The sequence below is a fragment of the Pelophylax lessonae genome (genome assembly GCF_965119305.1).
Source record: "Pelophylax lessonae genome assembly, chromosome: 2".
NCBI lineage: Eukaryota > Metazoa > Chordata > Amphibia > Anura > Ranidae > Pelophylax > Pelophylax lessonae.
This window is the reverse complement of record NC_138769.1, coordinates 633,636,109-633,658,906: the sequence shown is the minus strand read 5'-3', so window position 1 is coordinate 633,658,906 and position 22,798 is coordinate 633,636,109. Positions and strand designations below refer to the sequence as shown.

At 46.5% G+C, this 22,798-nt stretch overlaps 1 protein-coding gene across 1 annotated transcript in view; it reads left to right on the top strand.

The window, feature by feature from the left end:
- Positions 1-1,330: 1,330 nt before the first annotated feature.
- UBL3 (ubiquitin like 3) overlaps positions 1,331-22,798 on the top strand; it is a gene marked incomplete at its 5' end in the record, with an annotated part of 294,159 nt that continues 272,691 nt past the window's right edge. Inside the window, one exon of the mRNA XM_082247672.1 lies at positions 1,331-1,357. Coding sequence (XP_082103798.1) covers positions 1,331-1,357 — 27 coding nt within the window. The remainder of the gene's footprint in view (positions 1,358-22,798) is intronic.

Below are 22,798 nucleotides of genomic sequence, written 5' to 3'. Positions count from 1 at the left end.
GATCGCCTCCATTACTCGTTAAAAAAACAATAAAAATTACAAAAATCTTTCCCTTAGTTAGTAAACGCAATAACTTTTGCGCAAACCAATCAAAATACCCTTTTTGTGATTTTTTTTTACCAAACATATGTAGCAGAAAACAAATTGGCCTAAAATGTTGAAAAATTTTGATTTTTACATTTTTTTGGGGGGAATTTCATATAAAAAAATTTGAAAAATATTGTTATTTTTGCAAAATTTACGCTATTTTTTTGTTTATAGCGCATGATCAAAAAATCGCACAGGTGATCAAATACCATCAAAAGAAAGCTCTGTTTGTGAGGAAAAAAAGGACGTCAAATTTGGTTAGGTACAGCGTCGCACGACCGCGCAATTGTCCGCTAAAGTCACGCAGTGCCGAATAGCAAAATAGGGCCTGGTCAGGAAGGGGGTAAAATCTTCCGGGGCTTAAGTGGGGTCATTCCCCAAACATTTGGCTTGTTCTCGGCCAGTCACTCAGGAAGTAGAGAAGTTGTGGGCAGCCAGGGAACTAGCATTTTCAGAATGATGTCAGCAGCCCCCCCCCCCATCTGACAGTGCAGGTTTCCTTATCCTACACACATGGTGGGTTCTCCATGTAAACATTGTAGCACAGCTGCATTGAAGGCGTACACATCCTGCGACACTCAGCCTCCATTGCAGGCTATGATAAGCCCTGTGCACAGCACACTGCTGCCCTCTCCTACCAATCCCTGACCGTCCTCCAGGGGTCCCCCCGGCTCAGCTCTGACACCATACACGACATCACGTCACCCACCAGTTCCCGGCGACCCCGCACATTCCAACAGAGCCATCGGCGCATGCGTACTGAGCAGCGGGGTCGGATCTGTCCCAGCGCCGCTTAATGCGAGGGGCGTGGCCGAACGATTCCCCACCAGCAAGCCCCTCCCCGTTCTCCGCCGCCGCCATGTTTATGCCAGAGAGACGATGACAGGAAGGAGAAGCTGGTGACTACTGCGCGGAAAGGCAGCCGGTAACGACGACGGAGAGCCCTTGGTGACGGTGCCCGGGAGGGGGGCGCTGTGTGTGGATGTGCGCATTGCTATCCCTCCTATGTGTTCATCGCCTGCCAGGGGGCTTCGTGTCACCTCCAACCTCCCCCCTCACTGACAACTTTATACAGGAGGAGGGGGCAGGGCGTACCGACAGCAACACCGGAGGGAGCCCAAACCTTCACCTTCCCCAACCGGGGCCCATGTCACACCTCAACTCCGATCACAGGATATAATAGAGAGCATCCCATACAACCCTCATCACTACTACTACCACCATCATCCGATCTGATCCCAGCATGGCCAACCCTGTGCCCGCCGATATGGTAAGACTCTGCATGACATCTACTCAGGATTACCACCGTCTATCTATATACAATCATATCTGTGTCTTACTCAGTATAGGGATCTGTGTCTGCCATCTACTCAGGATTGTATATAGACAGAGCTCTGCCATCTACTCAGGATTGTATATAGAGAGAGCTCTGCCATCTACTCAGGATTGTATATAGACAGAGCTCTGCCATCTACTCAGGATTGTATATAGACAGAGCTCTGCCATCTACTCAGGATTGTATATAGACAGAGCTCTGCCATCTACTCAGGATTGTATATAGACAGGGCTCTGCCATCTATTCAGGATTGTATATAGACAGGGCTCTGCCATCTATTCAGGATTGTATATAGACAGGGCTCTGCCATCTACTCAGGATTGTATATAGACAGGGCTCTGCCATCTACTCAGGATTGTATATAGACAGGGCTCTGCCATCTACTCAGGATTGTATATAGACAGAGCTCTGCCATCTACTCAGGATTGTATATAGACAGAGCTCTGCCATCTACTCAGGATTGTATATAGAGAGAGCTCTGCCATCTACTCAGGATTGTATATAGACAGAGCTCTGCCATCTACTCAGGATTGTATATAGACAGAGCTCTGCCATCTACTCAGGATTGTATATAGACAGAGCTCTGCCATCTACTCAGGATTGTATATAGACAGGGCTCTGCCATCTACTCAGGATTGTATATAGACAGGGCTCTGCCATCTACTCAGGATTGTATATAGACAGGGCTCTGCCATCTACTCAGGATTGTATATAGACAGGGCTCTGCCATCTACTCAGGATTGTATATAGACAGGGCTCTGCCATCTACTCAGGATTGTATATAGACAGGGCTCTGCCATCTACTCAGGATTGTATATAGACAGGGCTCTGCCATCTACTCAGGATTGTATATAGAGAGAGCTCTGCCATCTACTCAGGATTGTATATAGACAGAGCTCTGCCATCTACTCAGGATTGTATATAGAGAGAGCTCTGCCATCTACTCAGGATTGTATATAGACAGGGCTCTGCCATCTATTCAGGATTGTATATAGACAGGGCTCTGCCATCTATTCAGGATTGTATATAGACAGGGCTCTGCCATCTACTCAGGATTGTATATAGACAGGGCTCTGCCATCTACTCAGGATTGTATATAGACAGAGCTCTGCCATCTACTCAGGATTGTATATAGAGAGAGCTCTGCCATCTACTCAGGATTGTATATAGACAGAGCTCTGCCATCTACTCAGGATTGTATATAGACAGGGCTCTGCCATCTACTCAGGATTGTATATAGACAGAGCTCTGCCATCTACTCAGGATTGTATATAGAGAGAGCTCTGCCATCTACTCAGGATTGTATATAGAGAGCGCTCTGCCATCTACTCAGGATTGTATATAGAGAGAGCTCTGCCATCTACTCAGGATTGTATATAGACAGAGCTCTGCCATCTACTCAGGATTGTATATAGACAGAGCTCTGCCATCTACTCAGGATTGTATATAGATAGGGCTCTGCCATCTACTCAGGATTGTATATAGACAGGGCTCTGCCATCTACTCAGGATTGTATATAGACAGAGCTCTGCCATCTACTCAGGATTGTATATAGACAGAGCTCTGCCATCTACTCAGGATTGTATATAGACAGGGCTCTGCCATCTACTCAGGATTGTATATAGACAGGGCTCTGCCATCTACTCAGGATTGTATATAGACAGGGCTCTGCCATCTACTCAGGATTGTATATAGACAGGGCTCTGCCATCTACTCAGGATTGTATATAGACAGGGCTCTGCCATCTACTCAGGATTGTATATAGACAGGGCTCTGCCATCTACTCAGGATTGTATATAGACAGAGCTCTGCCATCTACTCAGGATTGTATATAGATAGGGCTCTGCCATCTACTCAGGATTGTATATAGATAGGGCTCTGCCATCTACTCAGGATTGTATATAGACAGGGCTCTGCCATCTACTCAGGATTGTATATAGACAGGGCTCTGCCATCTACTCAGGATTGTATATAGACAGGGCTCTGCCATCTACTCAGGATTGTATATAGACAGGGCTCTGCCATCTACTCAGGATTGTATATAGACAGGGCTCTGCCATCTACTCAGGATTGTATATAGACAGGGCTCTGCCATCTACTCAGGATTGTATATAGACAGGGCTCTGCCATCTACTCAGGATTGTATATAGACAGAGCTCTGCCATCTACTCAGGATTGTATATAGATAGGGCTCTGCCATCTACTCAGGATTGTATATATAGAGAGCTCTGCCATCTACTCAGGATTGCATTCTGATCTCCCCCCCTTGTATATAGACATGTCTCTGTACCTGCCATCTACTTAGGATTACAATTTTATATATGTATAGTTTCTGTACCGGCCATCAGGATTACACTGCTTATACATATTGACATGTTTATGTGTCTGCCATCTACTCAGGATTACACCATATATACATATTGGCAGGCCTCTGTATCTGCCATCTACTCAGGATTACACTGTATATATAAACATGTCTCTGTATCTGCCATCTACTCAGGATTGCACTGTGATCCCCCTCCATTTATTTATTTATATATATATATATACCGGTCTCTTTACCTGCCATCTATTTAGGATTACACTTTGATCTCCCCCCTTATATATAGACATGTATCTTTGTCTGCCACCTACCAAGGATTGTGTATAGACATGTCCCTGTGTCTGCCATCTACTCAGGATTGCACTCTGGTCCTCCCTGTAGTCCCCTGTCCTTCTCATAGTGTTAGCAGTCCTTGTCTCCCCCCTCTCCTCATAGCTGACACGGTCAGTCATGTTCAATGCTCACTCAGGATTGGTGAACGGCGTCATTGAGCAACTTTCATTTCATGGCCGCTATCCTTTAGTGTTGTAAGGCAGCGGCTGGCCGGTGTTGGGTCCGGTGCTATCACCACATTGTTCCCTTTTCTTCACCTTCTCATGCGGTGGGACTGCCATTTAATAGCCGCCCAACACAGTCCCACCGCATCTGACGGGAATCAGCCCTGAAAGTGATAAAAGGTTTTTTCTTTTTTTTTCTGAAATAAAAAGGAGGTTATATTTACTCTATTGCACAGAACAGTCCCTTCATTCCTTACTGATGGTCCCTCCATGGCTATGGTAATATCCATACTCCTGAGCCGGGCTGTGTGAGTCCATAGACACACACAGCACCAGTAAGCCACACCCCTTCCCTCCTCACAAGAGTTCAGCTGACAGCAGCAGAAGCCTATGTGTCCCCCTGCTGTCAGTGTCTAGGGATAGGAAGGTTTTATTTGACCCTATTGCAGAGAACCCATTCACGGAGCTGTAAAGTCAGGAAGATTTGTTTATCCTGATCCATTCTATGCATTAAGATAAAAAGCCTTCTGTGTGCAGCTGCCTCCACTCTGCATGAAGGAGCAATGGAGACACGTTTGGACAGCAGCATTGTCCGTCTGGGGAGAGTTGGATGCACAGATTTAGATACACAAACACATTGAAGCCAAACTCCAGCTAACACTTTAATAGCAGTTACAGCAAACTCTTCTTTTTTTTTTTTTTTTTTTTTTCTTTTGGGATAAAGGTTTTACAATTGAAAGCACCCCTGTCAGTGGTAAATAGTTTGGCTCCACTTTCTAACTTCTAACTAACTACCCCTGCAGGACAGCTTGATCTGTTGAAAAACAGACACTGGTTGGATCACCAGATGAGAATAAGAGCCTAAAAAAGAAATCTAATGCAGCCATCACATCTAAGAATTGGAAAGCTGCAAGATAATGATTGTTTGCTTTTGGGTTTGATATCACTTTAGCCCCCGTTCACATCAGCGTGATTTGACATCGCAGCCTATTGCCGGCAACGGTACTGTCCCAATCGGTGCGGCGCCACACCGATTTCCAAAAGTAGTTTTTTTGGCAACTTCGATTTCAAATGCCCCCCCGTTATTCTGCGTTCCAGGCATAGGGGCCTAAAATGACTCAAGCACCACTCAGTTCAGTCCTTTCTCAATGGATGCTTATCTCAGCCCACTATACACTGTGACAGGCCGCAGCACCTGACATACTAGAGTTGGATGTATACAGGTAAGGCTGGGTTCACATATATGAAAATTGGATGTGTTTTTAAACCACATCCAATTCGCATAAAGTGTGCGTAACCGGCTTTCAATGGAGCCAGTTCACACATGTACAGGGCGGCTGCGTTACAAAGTTGCAAAGGATCCTGTGTGTTTTTGGGTCCAGTTCAGGTGCAAATTCAGGGAAAAAAGAAAGGTACTGGACTGCAAACTAGGGATGCACTGATCCGATATTAGGATCAGATATCGGCACCGATACTGCCAAAATAGCTGGATCGGTAAAATTAACCGATCCACGGGCCAATCCAGGTTTGCTGAGTCCCGGCTCAGCTGTCCCTTACTTGCACGGAGCCGCTACTTCCTGTGTAGGTCCGGCTCGCAGGCGGAGTGATATCAGATGCACTCCGTCTGTGAATGGAGGAGCCGCTACTTCCTGTATAGGGTCCGGCTCGCAGGCGGAGTGATATCAGATGCACTCCGTCTGTGAATGGAGGAGCCGCTACTTCCTGTATGGATCAGGCTCACAGGCGGAGTGATATCAGGTGCACTCCGTCTGTGAAGGGAGGAGCCGCTACTTCCTGTATAGGTCCGGCTCGCAGGCGGAGTGATATCAGATGCACTCCGCCTGTGAATGGAGGAGCCGCTACTTCCTGTATAGATCCGGCTCACAGGCGGAGTGATATCAGATGCACTCCGTCTGTGAATGGAGGAGCCGCTACTTCCTGTATAGGTCCGGCTCACAGGCGGAGTGATATCAGATGCACTCCGTCTGTGAATGGAGGAGCCGCTACTTCCTGTATAGGTCCGGCTCACAGGCGGAGTGATATCAGATGCACTCCGTCTGTGAATGGAGGAGCCGCTACTTCCTGTATAGGTCCGGCTCACAGGCGGAGTGATATCAGATGCACTCTGTCTGTGAATGGAGGAGCCGCTACTTCCTGTATAGGTCCGGCTCGCAGGCGGAGTGATATCAGATGCACTCCGTCTGTGAATGGAGGAGCCGCTACTTCCTGTATAGGTCCGGCTCGCAGGCGGAGTGATATCAGATGCACTCCGTCTGTGAATGGAGGAGCCGCTATTTCCTGTATAGGTCCGGCTCGCAGGCGGAGTGATATCAGATGCACTCCGTCTGTGAATGGAGGAGCCGCTACTTCCTGTATGGATCAGGCTCACAGGCGGAGTGATATCAGATGCACTCCGCCTGTGAATGGAGGAGCCCCTACTTCCTGTATAAGACCGGCTCACAGGCGGAGTGATATCAGATGCACTCCGCCTGTGAATGGAGGAGCCGCTACTTCCTGTATAGATCCGGCTCACAGGCGGAGTGATATCGGATGCACTCCGTCTGTGAAGGGAGGAGCCGCTACTTCCTGTATAGGTCCGGCTCGCAGGCGGAGTGATATCAGATGCACTCCGCCTGTGAATGGAGGAGCCCCTACTTCCTGTATAAGACCGGCTCACAGGCGGAGTGATATCAGATGCACTCCGCCTGTGAATGGAGGAGCCCCTACTTCCTGTATAAGACCGGCTCACAGGCGGAGTGATATCAGATGCACTCCGCCTGTGAATGGAGGAGCCGCTACTTCCTGTATAGATCCGGCTCACAGGCGGAGTGATATCGGATGCACTCCGTCTGTGAATGGAGGAGCCGCTACTTCCTGTATAGGTCCGGCTCACAGGCGGAGTGATATCAGATGCACTCCGTCTGTGAATGGAGGAGCCGCTACTTCCTGTATAGGTCTGGCTCGCAGGCGGAGTGATATCAGATGCACTCCGTCTGTGAATGGAGGAGCCGCTACTTCCTGTATAGGTCCGGCTCACAGGCGGAGTGATATCAGATGCACTCCGTCTGTGAATGGAGGAGCCGCTACTTCCTGTATAGGTCTGGCTCGCAGGCGGAGTGATATCAGATGCACTCCGTCTGTGAATGGAGGAGCCGCTACTTCCTGTATAGGTCTGGCTCGCAGGCGGAGTGATATCAGATGCACTCCGCCTATGAATGGAGGAGCCGTACACAGGAAGCAGTGGCTTTGCTCTGTACTGCAACCACATGCATATTGTGTATGTGTGTAGTTCCGGATCGGTATCGGCAGATACACAAAGCCAGGGTATCTGTATTGGGACTAGAAAAGTCGGATTGGTGCATCCCTACTGCAAACCGCAGCAAGATGTGTGAACCCAGCCTTAAACACCCCAAATACAACCATTTTATTTTATGAGACCCGTTTACAGCTGAGCGACATGCTGGTTGCTCCAAAGAAGTACCGGAGTTTTCTTGGTGGCTGGATCGCATGTTTGTGCCCTCCATGGACTTCATTGGGAGCAGCTGAAAAATGCAGGCCACTTGTGTTTTGTGCCTGGCAGTCATTCTGCTGCTGCCAGTAACCTGCTCTCCTTTGGCCTAAATAAAAATGCTTACGTTAAGAAAAAATGCTGAAGTTTAAGTATGGACCTGGCCTTGGGGAGATTTCACTTCTTTTCTTGAGGACTCAACAGGAAATGTGAGGAAATCCCCTTGAAGGCAGTTGTCACCAAAACAAACGTCTCCATAGGAACAATTCACCTCTATTCCTGTTTGTTTGACAACTCAAAATTTTGGAGTTTTCAACCCACTTTCAATCCCGATGACATTGGCCATCAGGACACAGGAAGGTGAATCTCTCTATTCCGGGACACTGACAGAAGTAAAAATCTTTCAGAGATTTTACCTCTTCCCTACTCTATCCCAAACTAGTAAGTGTGGCTTTAGCCCCCATTCCCATATAGCCTGAGTGTAGCCAATTCATTTAGAGATGTTCATATATGTGACTGGTAGCACTGCATTACATTTATAGGTTTCACCCCGTAAGCATTAAGTGCCGGTTCACATTAGTGCGATCACAGAGATCGCATGTAATTCCGAGTGCACTGCTCCTAAAATGACATGCACTCTCTGTACGGTGCAAATTTCAGCCATGCAAACTGTATGGCTGAATTCGCACCCAACTTGCACAGGACCATTTTTTGGTCCGCAGCAGAATCAGATCGCATGATGGTTCACACTGATCCGATTCTGTGTGAACTTTCAGATCGCACTGCGATATGCGATCTGATATGGGGGTGTCAACCTCTAATTGACACCCCCAGCGTATCGCATATGGCAGTGTGAACTGCCAGGGGTGCGGATGCGATGCGGGAACACACTGCATATTCCTGCATTGCACAAATGTGAACCGGGTCTAATGGGAGTGAAAGACCAGTGTACACATGCTATTTTCAGGCAGTCTTTGGGCACTCATTAAAATCTATGGGGCCAAAAATGGACAAATCTGCCCCAAAGAAGTGCATTGACTTTTGGGATTGTGACAGGAAACGAGTGACACGGCGCTCAGGTGTGACAGGACTCCCTGAGAATAATGGGATTCTATATCTTGAGCATTGTTTGGGTTCAGTGTGAAAGGGGCTTAAGCTGGATACACACTATCCAACTTTTGTGGTTAGATTTCCTTCAGATTTACCTTTTCTATGTAGTGCAAGGGCCTCCCAGATTGCATACAAATGTAAAGTGTTTAGGTTTGACCTCATATTATATGGTTTTGGTAAGTCTAAAGGAAAAAGTCTTCTGAAAATCTTATAGTGTGTATGGCCCATTAGAAGCTGATTGGTCTCTATGCAGAACTGCACTAGATTTTACACTCCCAGTTTTAGTAAATTAACCCCCTTGCCTCGCTAGGCACTTTACCCAGAATTGCTAACAAAGGAATTTTCTGTATTCGGTCATTCAGCAGTTACAATTCTAATTATTATACCTGGTGATCCTGCCAGTATCTCACTTCCTGTCCTAGGGTGACAACTCTCACACATTGTATTGTATCTGGGGAGGGGCCTCCTTATCTCCATTATATAGGGAGATGTAATTTTATAGTACACAGAAATATAACACTGATATATCAGGTCAGTGCACAGGGAGTTACAAGGATGCTGGAAATCTGGCAAGATAGGTTGTTTTATTTTTCTGCAAAACATGATATTGGCTTAAAAGACAAAAACAAGTGCAGCCACCATGTCTAAGGCCCCGTTCACACTGGGGCAATCCGACTTCCCGGGGCGACCTCCGAGGTCGTGGTGCGAGCAGCGCGCCGCGACCTCGGAGCGGCCGGCACGGACTTCATAACATTGAAGTCTATGACGGTTGCTCCGGGTCGCCCCAAAGAAGCCCCGGACCCTTTTTCTAAGTCAGAGCGACTTGTGTCGCTCCTATTAGAACGGATCCGCAGCTTCCCTATGGAAGGCGACCTACGGCGACCTGTGAGGCAACCAGGTCGCCTCACAGGTCGCCCCAGTGTGAACGGGGTCTAAAGCTGGCCATATACAGGTCCTTGCTGGACTGTCTAGATTTCAGACAGTGTGTGGCTTTCCCATCTCAACAGAAGTCAGTTATTTAGTTGTTGGACATGATGGAAAATTTGCATACCATCCAGTGGCTGCAGATCAGTCATCATTGTATTCTGACAGTGGCAGATGTCACAGGGAGAGAATACAAGGTGCTTGTGGAGGGGATTCCTCATTTGTGTGGATGGAGGAATCTGTCATTTTTGTTTAGCCCACTGGCTGAACGGAAAGAAAAGTGTATTGCTAGCCTCAGGACCAGTCAGCTGGAGAATATTACATTTTATGGGATTATTATTATTATACAGGATTTGTATAGCACCAACAGTTTGCGTAGCGCTTTACAATGTGAGGGAAGACAATACAGTACCTGTTCTTTCACACGGGGTCCGCCTCCGTAGGCGGATCCGTGCTGCTCAGCAGGGATCGATCCGCCAAACCCCACTGAGCCGGCGGATGACAGCTCCGTCTCCGCTTGCAGTGCGGAGAGGGAGGTGTCACAGCCCCCGCTGTCCTCTATGGGGGATCGGATGAGAGCGGACCGTCTGTCTGCTCTCATCCGATCCCTGAACGGATGGAAAAATAGGGTTTCCATCCGTCCAGATTTCACGGACAGGATCGGATACGGATGTCAGCGGGTGTCAGCGGAGGTGTCTCCGCTGACACCCACTGCCCCATAGAGCTGCATGGTGGATCCGATCAGATCCGCCTAAAAAACTGACAGGCGGATCTGATTGGATTGTCCGTGTGAAAGAGCCCTTACAATACAATTCAATACAGGAGGAATCAGAGGGCCCTGCTCCTTCAAGCTTACAATCTAGAAGAGTTATATTACATATTCACATCGTTGTTAAGTTTGAAGAAAGTAATGGGCCCATCCACCGCAGTGTGCGTGTGCGTGCGTCACTACAGATTCCCATACCCTTGTATATTGTGGACGCTTAATCATCTAAGAGTTAAAGTCCGCTGTCAGCTGATACCACTGGATATCATTTAAAGGCAGTAGTATGTAGTAAGCCATGACGGCTAAAGAAAATTCAGCTGTTAGAGCAGTCATGTCAGCTTTTTTGTTTGGGTGCTTTACTAACCTGCAATGATCATACTACATTAATATAGAGGCCATTGTCATCTGCTTGTGTTGGATTGTTTGAGGCCATTGCAGTTCCTGAGCAAACGACACTGGGAGTTTTTTATGACACATTTTTCTGTTTTCAGTTGAAAATCAGCTAAATTGGCAGCAAGTGATTGCCAAGAGAAGTGAAATGTATAGCATGCATACTAATGTGAAATGTCAGCATTTAGGACAGTTTGGGTTTTGAGTTCCCTGCTCGGTCGGTTGCTTCATGTATCAGCAGTTTATATCTGCAGTGCAGGTTTTTTTTGTGATCTACGAAATCCTTTCACATGTTCAGTTATAGTTCCCTTTCTCCATCCAAATCTTTTCCTGTAAATAGAATGAATGCTGTCTGGAAATCATGTGTGTCTATGTTATTCTTTACTGTTACTCCGTATTATGCAAGCTCGGAAAGCTCAGGAGAGCTGTTCATTTTGGTGAGGAATGTCCTCTATTGGCAGCTTTATGCTGGTGTTACCTAACAGAAGGTTGGCCATCCCTCCATTTCCCTCAATTCACTTCCAAAGGTTCTGTGTTCAGCAGTATTTTGGTTTGAAGGCAGGCCAAATCATTAGTCTGTTAGTGGATTCATATGTAACACATCAGCATATTTATGAAGATCTATTTGCATACTACAGGGTAGAACTTGGCTAGGCCAGTTTTTGGGTTGCTGTGTTATGCAAGCGGTTATATTGTCAATTCTGCTTCCATTTTTCTGGGAAAATTATAAAGATTTCAAACTTTTTAAATATAATAAATATCTCTGAAAAAGTGTATGTATATGGAAAAAATATAATATTTATTTCGAACCACTGGAGACTTAGAGCCTGTAGGTATTTTCACGGTTAAGCCTGGGTTCACACTGGTGCATGCAAAACACTGCATGTGATTCACACAGGAATCGCACTGCATTCCTGTGCACATCACATGCGATGTCTGTGAGGTGCAATTTGAGCCATACTATTTTGTATGGCTCAAATCGCATCCACACCAAAATTGTGCAGGATCCTGCCCCCCCCCCCCCGACTCTGAAGGCTTTGAAGTAGGGCTGCAACTACTCGTCGACATAGTCGACTACAAAAATTTGTCGACGTGCGTGAAAGGCGTTGACGCGTGACATCACACATCCTCTGCTCGCATTGCCGGCCGGGCCGCTGCATTGATTGGGGCCACTGCAGGCTGCACTGCCCCGGCCCCTGCTGCGCTCCAGTCCAGAGTGTCCAGCTCTTCTACACCAGCCACTGTGAGCGGCATGACGTCCCGGGGCAGCTGCGCCTGCGCATCAACTGAGCTGACTCTGTGGCTGCAGACTGCCGCCATCGCCGATGATCCCTCCCACTGTCCCACACAGACGAGACGTCACGCGCCACTCCAACAGCATCATGTGATCGCAGGTGAGCCTGAGGGGTCTACACTGGGAAGGGGGCTTACTAAGTGGTCTGTACTAGGTGGGAGGGCTTACTGAGGGGTCTGTGCTAGGTGGGAGGGCTTACTGAGGGGTCTGTGCTAGGTGGGAGGGCTTACTGAGGGGTCTGTGCTAGGTGGGAGGGCTTACTGAGGGGTCTGTGCTAGGTGGGAGGGCTTACTGAGGGGTCTGTACTAGTTGGGAGGGCTTACTGAGGGGTCTGTACTAGGTGGGAGGGCTTACTGAGGGGTCTGTGCTAGGTGGGAGGGCTTACTGAGGGGTCTGTGCTAGGTGGGAGGGCTTACTGAGGGGTCTGTGCTAGGTGGGAGGGGTCTGTGCTAGGTGGGAGGGCTTACTGAGGGGTCTGTGCTAGGTGGGAGGGCTTACTGAGGGGTCTGTGCTAGGTGGGAGGGCTTACTGAGGGGTCTGTGCTAGGTGGGAGGGCTTACTGAGGGGTCTGTGCTAGGTGGGAGGGCTTACTGAGGGGTCTGTGCTAGGTGGGAGGGCTTACTGAGGGGTCTGTGCTAGGTGGGAGGGCTTACTGAGGGGTCTGTACTAGGTGGGAGGGCTTACTGAGGGGTCTGTACTGGGAGGGGACCTACTGAGGGGTCTTTACTAGGTGGGTGGGCTTACTGAGGGGTCTGTACTGGGAGGGGGCTTACTGAGGGGTCTGTACTGGGAGGGGGCTTACTGAGGGGTCTGTACTGGGAGGGGGCTTACTGAGGGGTCTGTACTGGGAGGGGGGGCTTACTGAGGGGTCTGTACTTTTTGTTATTCAAAGGATTAATTAGCTAATCAAAAAAAGAACACTCAATTAAGGAAAAAAAATAAAATAAAAATAATCGTTAGATTAGTCGACTAATCGGAAAAATAATAGCTAGATTAGTCGACAGACAAAATAATCGTTAGTTGCAGCCCTACTTTGAAGCCAAAGCCTCAGCATGATGGGCACCTAGATTTTTCTGAAGGAGAGGTATGAACTGGCAGCGTACATAATGCATTCATTAAAGGTGTGCTTTAATTATGGTGGGGAAGGTTTAGAATGTCTGACGGGTTTTTATGGCTGCCTGTGCCGTCTCGTCCTGGTGTCACATGGAAAGAGAAGGGAATTCTTCATGTTTGGGGTCACAGCCAGATGCTTCACCCAATTCAGATTCTCTATTTAGTATACTGTCTATGCTAAGACTCCTGCCTCTTTAAATCTAAAAATATTAGTACTACCAAGCCTCAGCGTTGGCAGCTCTTTTGTGCAGCTGATCGAACTTCTTTCCCTTCTGTTATGTAACTGTAGAGAGGATGGTCCAGTTGTGAATTATTGTTGGCTAGAATGCATTGATATTGGCTTTAAAGTGGTTGTAACCCCTGACATATACCCAGTGAAGTGACTGGCCTCAGGCGATACACAGAGATTCAACAAATCCCCCTACATAGGTTGTACCTGTTTATCTGCCGTCTTCTCTTTTCTACATCCGTTCCAAGTCTAGAATTTATAGAGCTTGTCTGAGTGTCCAGAAAAAAGGGGCAGAGAGATGAAGTGACAAACTGCAGAGCTCAATAAGGAGAGCTCCCCCCCCTCCCCCAGCACACAGGAACAGAGTTGAGGCTGTCAATTGCAGGCTGTGTGCTGGATAGGTTGTACCTGTTTATCTGCAGTCTTCTCTTTTCTACATCCGTTCCAAGTCTAGAATTTATAGAGCTTGTCTGAGTGTCCAGAAAAAAGGGGCAGAGAGATGAAGTGACAAACTGCAGAGCTCAATGAGGAGAGCTCCCCCCCCCCCTCCCCCAGCACACAGGAACAGAGTTGAGGCTGTCAATTGCAGGCTGTGCGCTGGATAGGTTGTACCTGTTTATCTGCAGTCTTCTCTTTTCTACATCCGTTCCAAGTCTAGAATTTATAGAGCTTGTCTGAGTGTCCAGAAAAAAGGGGCAGAGCGATGAAGTGACAAACTGCAGAGCTCAATGAGGAGAGCTCCTCCCCCCCCCCTCCCCCTTCACACAGCACACAGGAACAGAGTTGAGGCTGTCAATTGCAGGCTGTGTGCTGGAGCTCCCTCCCCTGTCACCTTTTTCTCTTGGTGACAGGAAAACTTGTTAGACGTGACTCATGCAGATATCGGAGGAAGGAGGCAGCAGACAGAAATGACACTTAGTGCTCTGAATTGAGACAAGTACACACTGTAGAGGGATCCAATATACTTTGCTAATTTTTGACATCTGAGTTTTACAATCACTTTATGTGATATGATAGGAATCCCTGTCTGCATTGGAAGTGGAAGCCATAACTAGTTTTTAGGAATAGAAATATTAGGATTTGTAGATTAGCATTGTGTATGACTGGCTGCCACAGTTTGTTATTGCCCATATTTCTATATAGCTGACATACTGTGCTACAGAAAACTGCTTCCATCACTTCCTGCCCTGAAGGAGCGTACATTGGAGGATATAATGGTTCTGGTCAGGTACCGCATAAAAGGGACCAACACATTTTAGGTTCGTTTATAAGGGAGTCTTTTTTTTAAAGCTGAATCCCAGTCAAACCGCTAAACAGAATATATACTGTATATGGGAGCAGTTTTAACCACTTTCAGACCAGAGGATTTTCCCCCTTAATGACCAGGCCCTATTTTGCGATTCGGCACTGCGTTACTTTAACAGATAATTGCGCGGTCGTGCGACACTGTACCAAAAAACAATTGATGTCCTTTTTTTCCCACAAATAGAGATTTCTTGTGGTATTTAATCACCTGTGCGATTTTTTTTTTTTTTTTTTTTTTTTTTGCACTGTAAACAAAAAGAGACCATTTTGCAAAAAAAAAAAAAAAAAACTATTTTCACATGCTGCTATATAACATTCCCCAAAAAAAAATTAAAAATCAAATTTTTTTAATATTTTAAGCCAATTTGGTTTCTGCTACATATTTTTGGTAAAAAAAATCGCAATAAGCGTATTTTGTTTGGTTTACGCAGAAGTTATTGCATCTACTAACTATGGGAAAGATTTCTCATTTTTATTGTGTTGTATTTTTTTTTTTTTTTTTTTTTTTTTTCTTACTAGTAATGGCAGCGATCTGCGATTTTTGTGGGGCTGTGACATTGTGGTGGACAGATCGGATCAGAACTGACATTTTTGACACTTTTGGGGGTACCAGTGACATTACTACAGTAATCCGTCCCACAAATATGCACTGTTACTGTAATAATGACATTGGTAGGGAAGGGGTTAACGTTGGTGATCAAGGGGTTAAATGTAAGCCTAGGGGAAGTGATTCTAACTGTGGGGGGGTTGGGCTTGTGAGATGAACACAGACATGCGATCCTATATAGCAGGATCACATAGCCTCTGTGATCATCCGAGGGAGATGAACGGACGGGTGTGTTTACATCAGCCGACCGTCCTTCTCTGTCAGCTGGGAGCGATCGAGAGTGTCCGGCGCCAGTCAGAGCCGCTTGACACACGCGGCAGCTTCCCCGCTGACGATTGGGGGTGAGAGCGCGCCGGCGGTGGCGCGCGCATGCCCCCTAGCTCCTCCAAGGCAAATGAAGTACCGATACGTGGTTTTGCCTGGGAGAGCCAGCTTGCCGACGTATACGGTCGGCAAGTAGTTAACAACAGGTAATGGATTTGTATTTCTGTCCATTCAGAATACGATTTGCACAGCTCTGATAGGCAGCACAGTCTGGGAGGGGTGGAGACTTTTTTTGCAATTTCACTTTTGTTTCCAGTTTTCCTCCTCTCTCTGTGGCTCTGCTCTTAGAAGTGTGCTCCTTATACTGCAGGACAAACTCTTCACTTTTTGTGAGGCATCTACCTCTCTCTTCCTGAGCTCTGCCAAATGTACTTTTCCGTAGACTGCCAGAGGCTGATACCAGGTACTTACAAGAAAAATACATGTTTAATGATTACAGAGCTGTATTAAAGTGTCACTAAGCCCACATCATAAAAAATATCAATATATGGTGTATTACATGCTGTTCATACTCAGTCACTATGAGATTCCTTTTCTGTATTCTGCAAAAAAACTGGTTGATTCTGCTGTTCTCTATCTCTCTCTTCCCCCCCCCCCCCCCACTTTCTGTCCATCTCCCCTCTGCATTTTGGGATTTTGCAGAGCAGTGTTTGCAGCTCTGCGCATGCTCTTTTCAGTGAGTTTCTATGCTGAGCATTTCCTCCCTATCACATCTGAGCAGCCCATGTGACTATATAGAGCCACACATGTGGGTGTATACACAGTGGTAAATGACAGCCCACTCCCTCCCTCCTCCATGCCCACTAAGCAGCTAAACACAATGGGGGAGGGCTATTACCTGTGGATTGATGGAGGCTTCACCTCCCTCTTGTTATAAGACACAGCCTGTGACTGGCAGAAATCTACCCACACCATGGTATTGCAATAAAATAAGGAGGATATGATTTCAAATACATATTTGTATGATAATTAAAAACAGTTTATTGATATTATTTATTTATGTTTACTCTGTATTCCAAAGGTTTTTTTTTTTTTAACATGTTACCAGTAGCTGAGGACTAGAAGCTCTGGGTCATGTGACCGCTGTATATTGATTAGGAAAAAGGTACTGGTGTGTTTTATTTTTTTTATTATGGTGGCATCATCCACATACAGAAATAGAAGGGACAATGTAAATTAATCAGTGTTTATCACTTTAATGTGTATATTGTTATAGCTCCTTTAAAGCGAACCTATTCTTTGCCCACATAATGCAAAGTAGCTGGTGTGCCGCATAGCTGCATATAAGTTGCCTTTGCTTACGTTCCTCAGAGCCAGCAGCCCCCCCCGCGAGATCTGATCTCCCTCCAATTTAATTTCACTTTCCAAAAGTCCAAACCTATACAGGACTAAGCTAGATTACATAGTTGCATAGTAGTTGATGTTGAATAAAGACAACAGTCCATCCAGTTCAACCTGTTCAAGTGTGTGTCAGTGGCCTGATCATTTCCCATACCCTGAATGTTGTGATCTTTGAGATGCACGTCCAAGAATCTTTTAAAAGTAGCCATACTCCCCGCTACTACCACCAATTGTGGAAGAGTTCCACATTCTCACTGCCCTAACAGTGAAGAACCCCTTACGCAGTTTAAGGTTAAACCGCCTCTCCTCTAATCTCATTGTGTGGCAACGTGTCCTCTTGCAATTCTTGAGACAAAATAGTTTTTTACCGATGCTGGGATCACCATTGAGGTATTTGTAAATCGCTATCATGTCCCCTCTCAGGCGTCTCCTCTCCAAGGAGAATAAATTAAGTTCTTGTATCGCTCCTTGTAATTTAGGTCCTCCAATCCCCTAATTAGTTTAGTTGCCCTTCTTTGTACTCTCTCCAGTTCCAGCACGTCCTTTCTGAGGATTGGCGACCAGAACTGGACAGAATACTCCAGGTGAACCCGGACCAGAGTTTTATAAAGTGGTAGGATTATAGTCTTATCTCTGGAATATATCCCCTTCCTTATGCATACTAATATTCTGCCGGCTTTGGCAGCTGCAGCTTGACATTGCATGCTATTGCTTAGTCTATCTTCTACTAAACCCCCCAAATCCTTCTCCATCCTGGATTCCCCCAGAGGTTTCCCCCCGGAGCATAATTTGCGTTTGTTTTTTGCCCCCAAGTGAAATACCTTACATTTCTCTACATTAAATCTCATTTGCCATGTTGCTGCTCACTCTGTTATTTTGTTCAGGTCATTCTGTAAGATTTCTATATCTTGATGAGAAGTTATTGCCCTGCCTATTTTTGTGTCATCTGCGAAATCGGAGATTGAGCTACTGATTCCATCCTCTGTTATTGATGAATAAATTGAACAAAATTGGTCCTAGGACTGAGCCTTGGGGGACCTCACTTACCATTCCAGTACGCGTTATTGATCACCACCCTTTGGACACGCCCCTGTAACCAGTTTTCTATCCAAGAACAAACTTTGAGGATAATGCCTGCAGACCTCCGATTCTATCTGTTCATGCATGAATGCACCAATCAGGAATGTGTGCCCCAGACGTACCAGGTTTTTCAGGAGCACAGGCAGTGTATTAGGCCTCATTCACATTGGAACGTCTGTGTTTAGCTTTCCTAAACGTAGAAGTCATCTGAGAAGTATAAAAACCTATTATGCTTCCCAGATCACTTATCTCTGTGTCAGAGCAGGTTTAGTCGTGTTTCCATCAGTTTGCCATGTTTAGAGTTTCTGATCGGATCCTGGATGTACAGAATTCAATTTTCTCTGAACGCCGCTAAACTGACCACACCTAAATGCAGGTAAAGGCGCAGTGTGAATGGCTCCATTGAAAAATCATTACATGCATTTAAAAATCTCCCATATATGCAGATTTTACACTGCCGGTGTGAATGAGTCCTTGGTTCTGTTATGGAGGAAACCTGCTATGTTGCCTAGTATGGGTTCTCTTAAAAAAAAAAAAATAAAAAAAAAATACCTGCACAATAGTGAAATACTTCCACAATGAATGCAAATGACATTACTGCAGAAGAGCAAGTACCATAGGAAATGTACAGTCTTTGGCTTTCTGCTGGAGCCCTTCAGAAATGTGTATGTAAATATTCTTTCTAAAGTTGATATATTTACATATCAGGTAAAAGATGGCAAAGTTTGGGCATGGTGAGGGACTCTGGCATCAAGCAATACATAGCGGTATGCAGAAAGTGGCATGCCCTATTTGTCCATAGCAGCAAAAAAGGAGGAAATCCCCCCCCTGGTGGGACTTTAAAGGTCTTCAAGTAAATTGTTGAAAAGTAATTATACACTATAGGTGAAGGAAATTCATTAAAAAAAACAATCGAATAACAATAAAGAGAGGATACATATACAAATCATTTTATTTTGCATTTATTGACATATATATATATATCCGTCTGTCACCAAGAAAGCGTGTGAAACTTCAGTCAATCACTAATTAGATAACCAAACCTGCGTATGGTGTTTGTCAGTAACCGGATAAAAACATGTCATGTCAGGGTTGTCGTCATTCTCCTTCCTTCACCTGTATGACCTGTCACAGACTTGTGCAATATCCCATCTCAGCACTTCCACTGGTTACATGCTTTTTTCCCGGTTTAACTAGCAAAACCAAATATTTTATCCTGAAATCTAGATTTACACTAATGTAGTTGGTGTGTGCCATGTTTGTGCGGGTACAGCAACCCATTCAAGTCAACGTGCCGCTGTACCTGCCGGAAACTCAGGGCAAAACTCCCTGCAGCCACACCAAACCTGGTAGTATTCTGCACCATGGGGTTACCCGCACCCAGAAATGCACCGTGTTTTCAGATGCATGTCTGCCCGTCTGCTAAAAAGCAGCGTGTTTTGCCTGCGGGTGTGGAAATGCGTGCGATTTACGTGCTTTATATGTAAACCTAGCTGAAAGATTTGGTTTTAACATTAAAGTGAAATACCAAATTCACTGATAAAGCCGGTTGGAATACTTTTCCGTAGTATGGAGAGCTCTTGGCTTCATGAATCTGGAACCAGATTTCCAACTTCTGTTAAATTTAGTTATGCAGTGGGTTCCCTACATGGATCCATTTCATGTTTGTCTAGGTAGGGAGGGAATAAACCGTTACCTTTTTATACCTCACTTACATAGTTACATAGTTAGTGAGGTTGAAAAAAGACATCAGTCCATCCAGTTCAACCTATGATGCGTGTGTGTGTTTGCTGTTAACCGTACATTGTATACCCCTGTATGTTGTGGTCTCTAAGGTGCCCATCTAATAGTTTTTTGAAACTATCGATGCTCCCTGCTGATACGACTGCTTGTGGAAGAGAATTCCACATCCTTACTGCTCTTACAGTGAAGAACCCCTTACGCATTTTAAGGTTAAACCGCCTTTCCTCTAGTTTTAATGAGTGGCCACGTGTCTTATTGTATTTCCTTTCTCTGAAAAGTTTGTTCCTTATGCTAGGATCACCAGTACAGTATTTGTACATTGATATCCTATCCCCCCTCAATCGTCTCTTCTCCAGAGAGAATAGGTTCAGTGCTTGTAGTCTTTCCTCATAGCTGATGTCCTCCATTTCCCTAATTATTTTTGTTGCCCTTCTCTGGACTCTTTCCAATTCCAGCACATCCTTCCTGAGGACCGGTGCCCAGAACTGGACAGTAGGGCTGCGCATCTTTACTTACCTCACGATTTGATGCGATTACGATTATTAGGGTCGCGATTCGATTCCGCGATGCATCACGATGCATCACCATTACTGCCCATGCCCACTGCCCATGCCCAGCCCACTGCCCAACGGTTTTCAAAACTTTATATAAAAAAAAAAAAAAAAAAAAAATCAAGCATTAAAGAATCATTTTTATTTTCATTTGCTTTTAAATTACACTCTTGTCACACTACAGGAGAGGGTCAGACACTGCAGACGCACTACAGGAGAGGGTCGGAGACTGCAGACACACTACAGGAGAGGGTCAGAGACTGCAGACACACTACAGGAGAGGGTCAGAGACTGCAGACACACTACAGGAGAGGGTCAGAGACTGCAGACACACTACAGGAGAGGGTCAGAGACTGCAGACACACTACAGGAGAGGGTCAGAGACTGCAGACACACTACAGGAGAGGGTCAGAGACTGCAGACACACTACAGGAGAGGGTCAGAGACTGCAGACACACTGCAGGAGAGGGTCAGAGACTGCAGACACACTACAGGAGAGGGTCAGAGACTGCAGACGCACTACAGGAGAGGGTCAGAGACTGCAGACGCACTACAGGAGAGGGTCTGAGACTGCAGACGCACTACAGGAGAGGGTCTGAGACTGCAGACGCACTACAGGAGAGGGTCTGAGACTGCAGACGCACTACAGGAGAGGGTCTGAGACTGCAGACGCACTACAGGAGAGGGTCTGAGACTGCAGACGCACTACAGGAGAGGGTCTGAGACTGCAGACGCACTACAGGAGAGGGTCTGAGACTGCAGACGCACTACAGGAGAGGGTCGGAGACTGCAGACGCACTACAGAAGAGGGTCGGAGACTACACATACACTACAGAAGTGGGTCAGAGACTGCAGACATACTACAGGAGAGGGTCACAGACTACAGATACATTACAGGAGAGGGGCAGAGACTGCAGACATGGTACAAGAGATGGCCAGCAGGTAAGTATGATAGCTTTTTTATTTTATAGAAAAAAAATAATAATACCCTTTAGCAGCCCTCAAAATTTCCACTCGCCTACACGCATTAGGCGAGTGGAAATAAGCTGAGGGCGAGTGTGGAGCCACATTGTGGGGAGGCGGGTGCCGCCGGCAGGCGGTTGGATGGGACAACTGATGGCGAGTAACTCTTAAGGCCTGGCTAGTAGCTCAGGACTTGAACTTTTGTGCCCTGCCTTTAGTATCACTTTAACAAATCATTGCTGAGTCTTTTGGTAGCAAATTAGATAGAATGCAGGTCAACAACATCAATGAAAGAAAAAAAAAGGTGGGGGATGGGCCACTTCTGTGCTGCACTCACTCACTCCTCACTTACTTTTAGCATGACAGGCTGGTCTCTCATCTTTCGAGCACTCCTAGCAGTGCACCCCTCCTCCTCCTCCTCCTCCTCCTCCCCTCGCAGCTCATTTCCTGAAGCAGACTGTTTCTTCTGAGGGATGTGATGATAGCTGCAGCCATGTCTGTGTCGGCTTTGAGCAGGACTACACCCGCCCATGGGGGAGGTGAGAGCTACAAATCCCGAGGAAGGGGGAGAGCGTGGTTGGGGCGGCCCGTTGGTGTTCTGCAGCGCCCGCCTCCTGAGGCTACACAGCATCCAATGAGAGGGCAACAGCGCCGGATGCAGCCAGGCCACCGCTGCATATTAATCCAGCAATGACACTTCTGTGGAGGGAGGGAGGGGGGAGGAGCCAGGAATCGATTATTCAGGGTTCCCGCATCGATGCAGAATCGCGAAGGGTCGAATCGCGATGCATCGATCTTTCGATTATATTCCGCAGCCCTACTGGACAGCATACTCCAAGGCTGTGCAATGCTCTGCAATGTGGGGGGGACCTTGTAATTTTCTGTATAATGCATTGTACATGATCTCAGAGCTGTGACCAGCTGATCAGTAGAGTGAAGCGGCTTCAGGGGAGTTGTCCTCATAAAGAGGAGGAAAGCTGCAGGTGCAAATAATAAAGTGAAGCCAGCCATAGAATGAGCGATTTTTCTTGCAGTTAAAGTGGGAGTAAACCACCACCTGTAACGCAATTGCATGTGCTAAAGGTAAAGTATACTTCTCTTTAGAACAAAGCCATCCAGTGGCACGCTGTTACCGCTGAGAGGGCTGACATCTTTCCCCGGTCTTTTTTCAGGGTTTGCGGACTCCAGTTGCGGAGATCAGTGACGCAAGGTTCCCCCCCGCATGCGAGTGAGAGTCCCCGGTTCCAGCGCAAAGCTCTGATTGTTGGGCGCGTTATGCCGACCCTTTGATTGCATGGGCCGGTGAC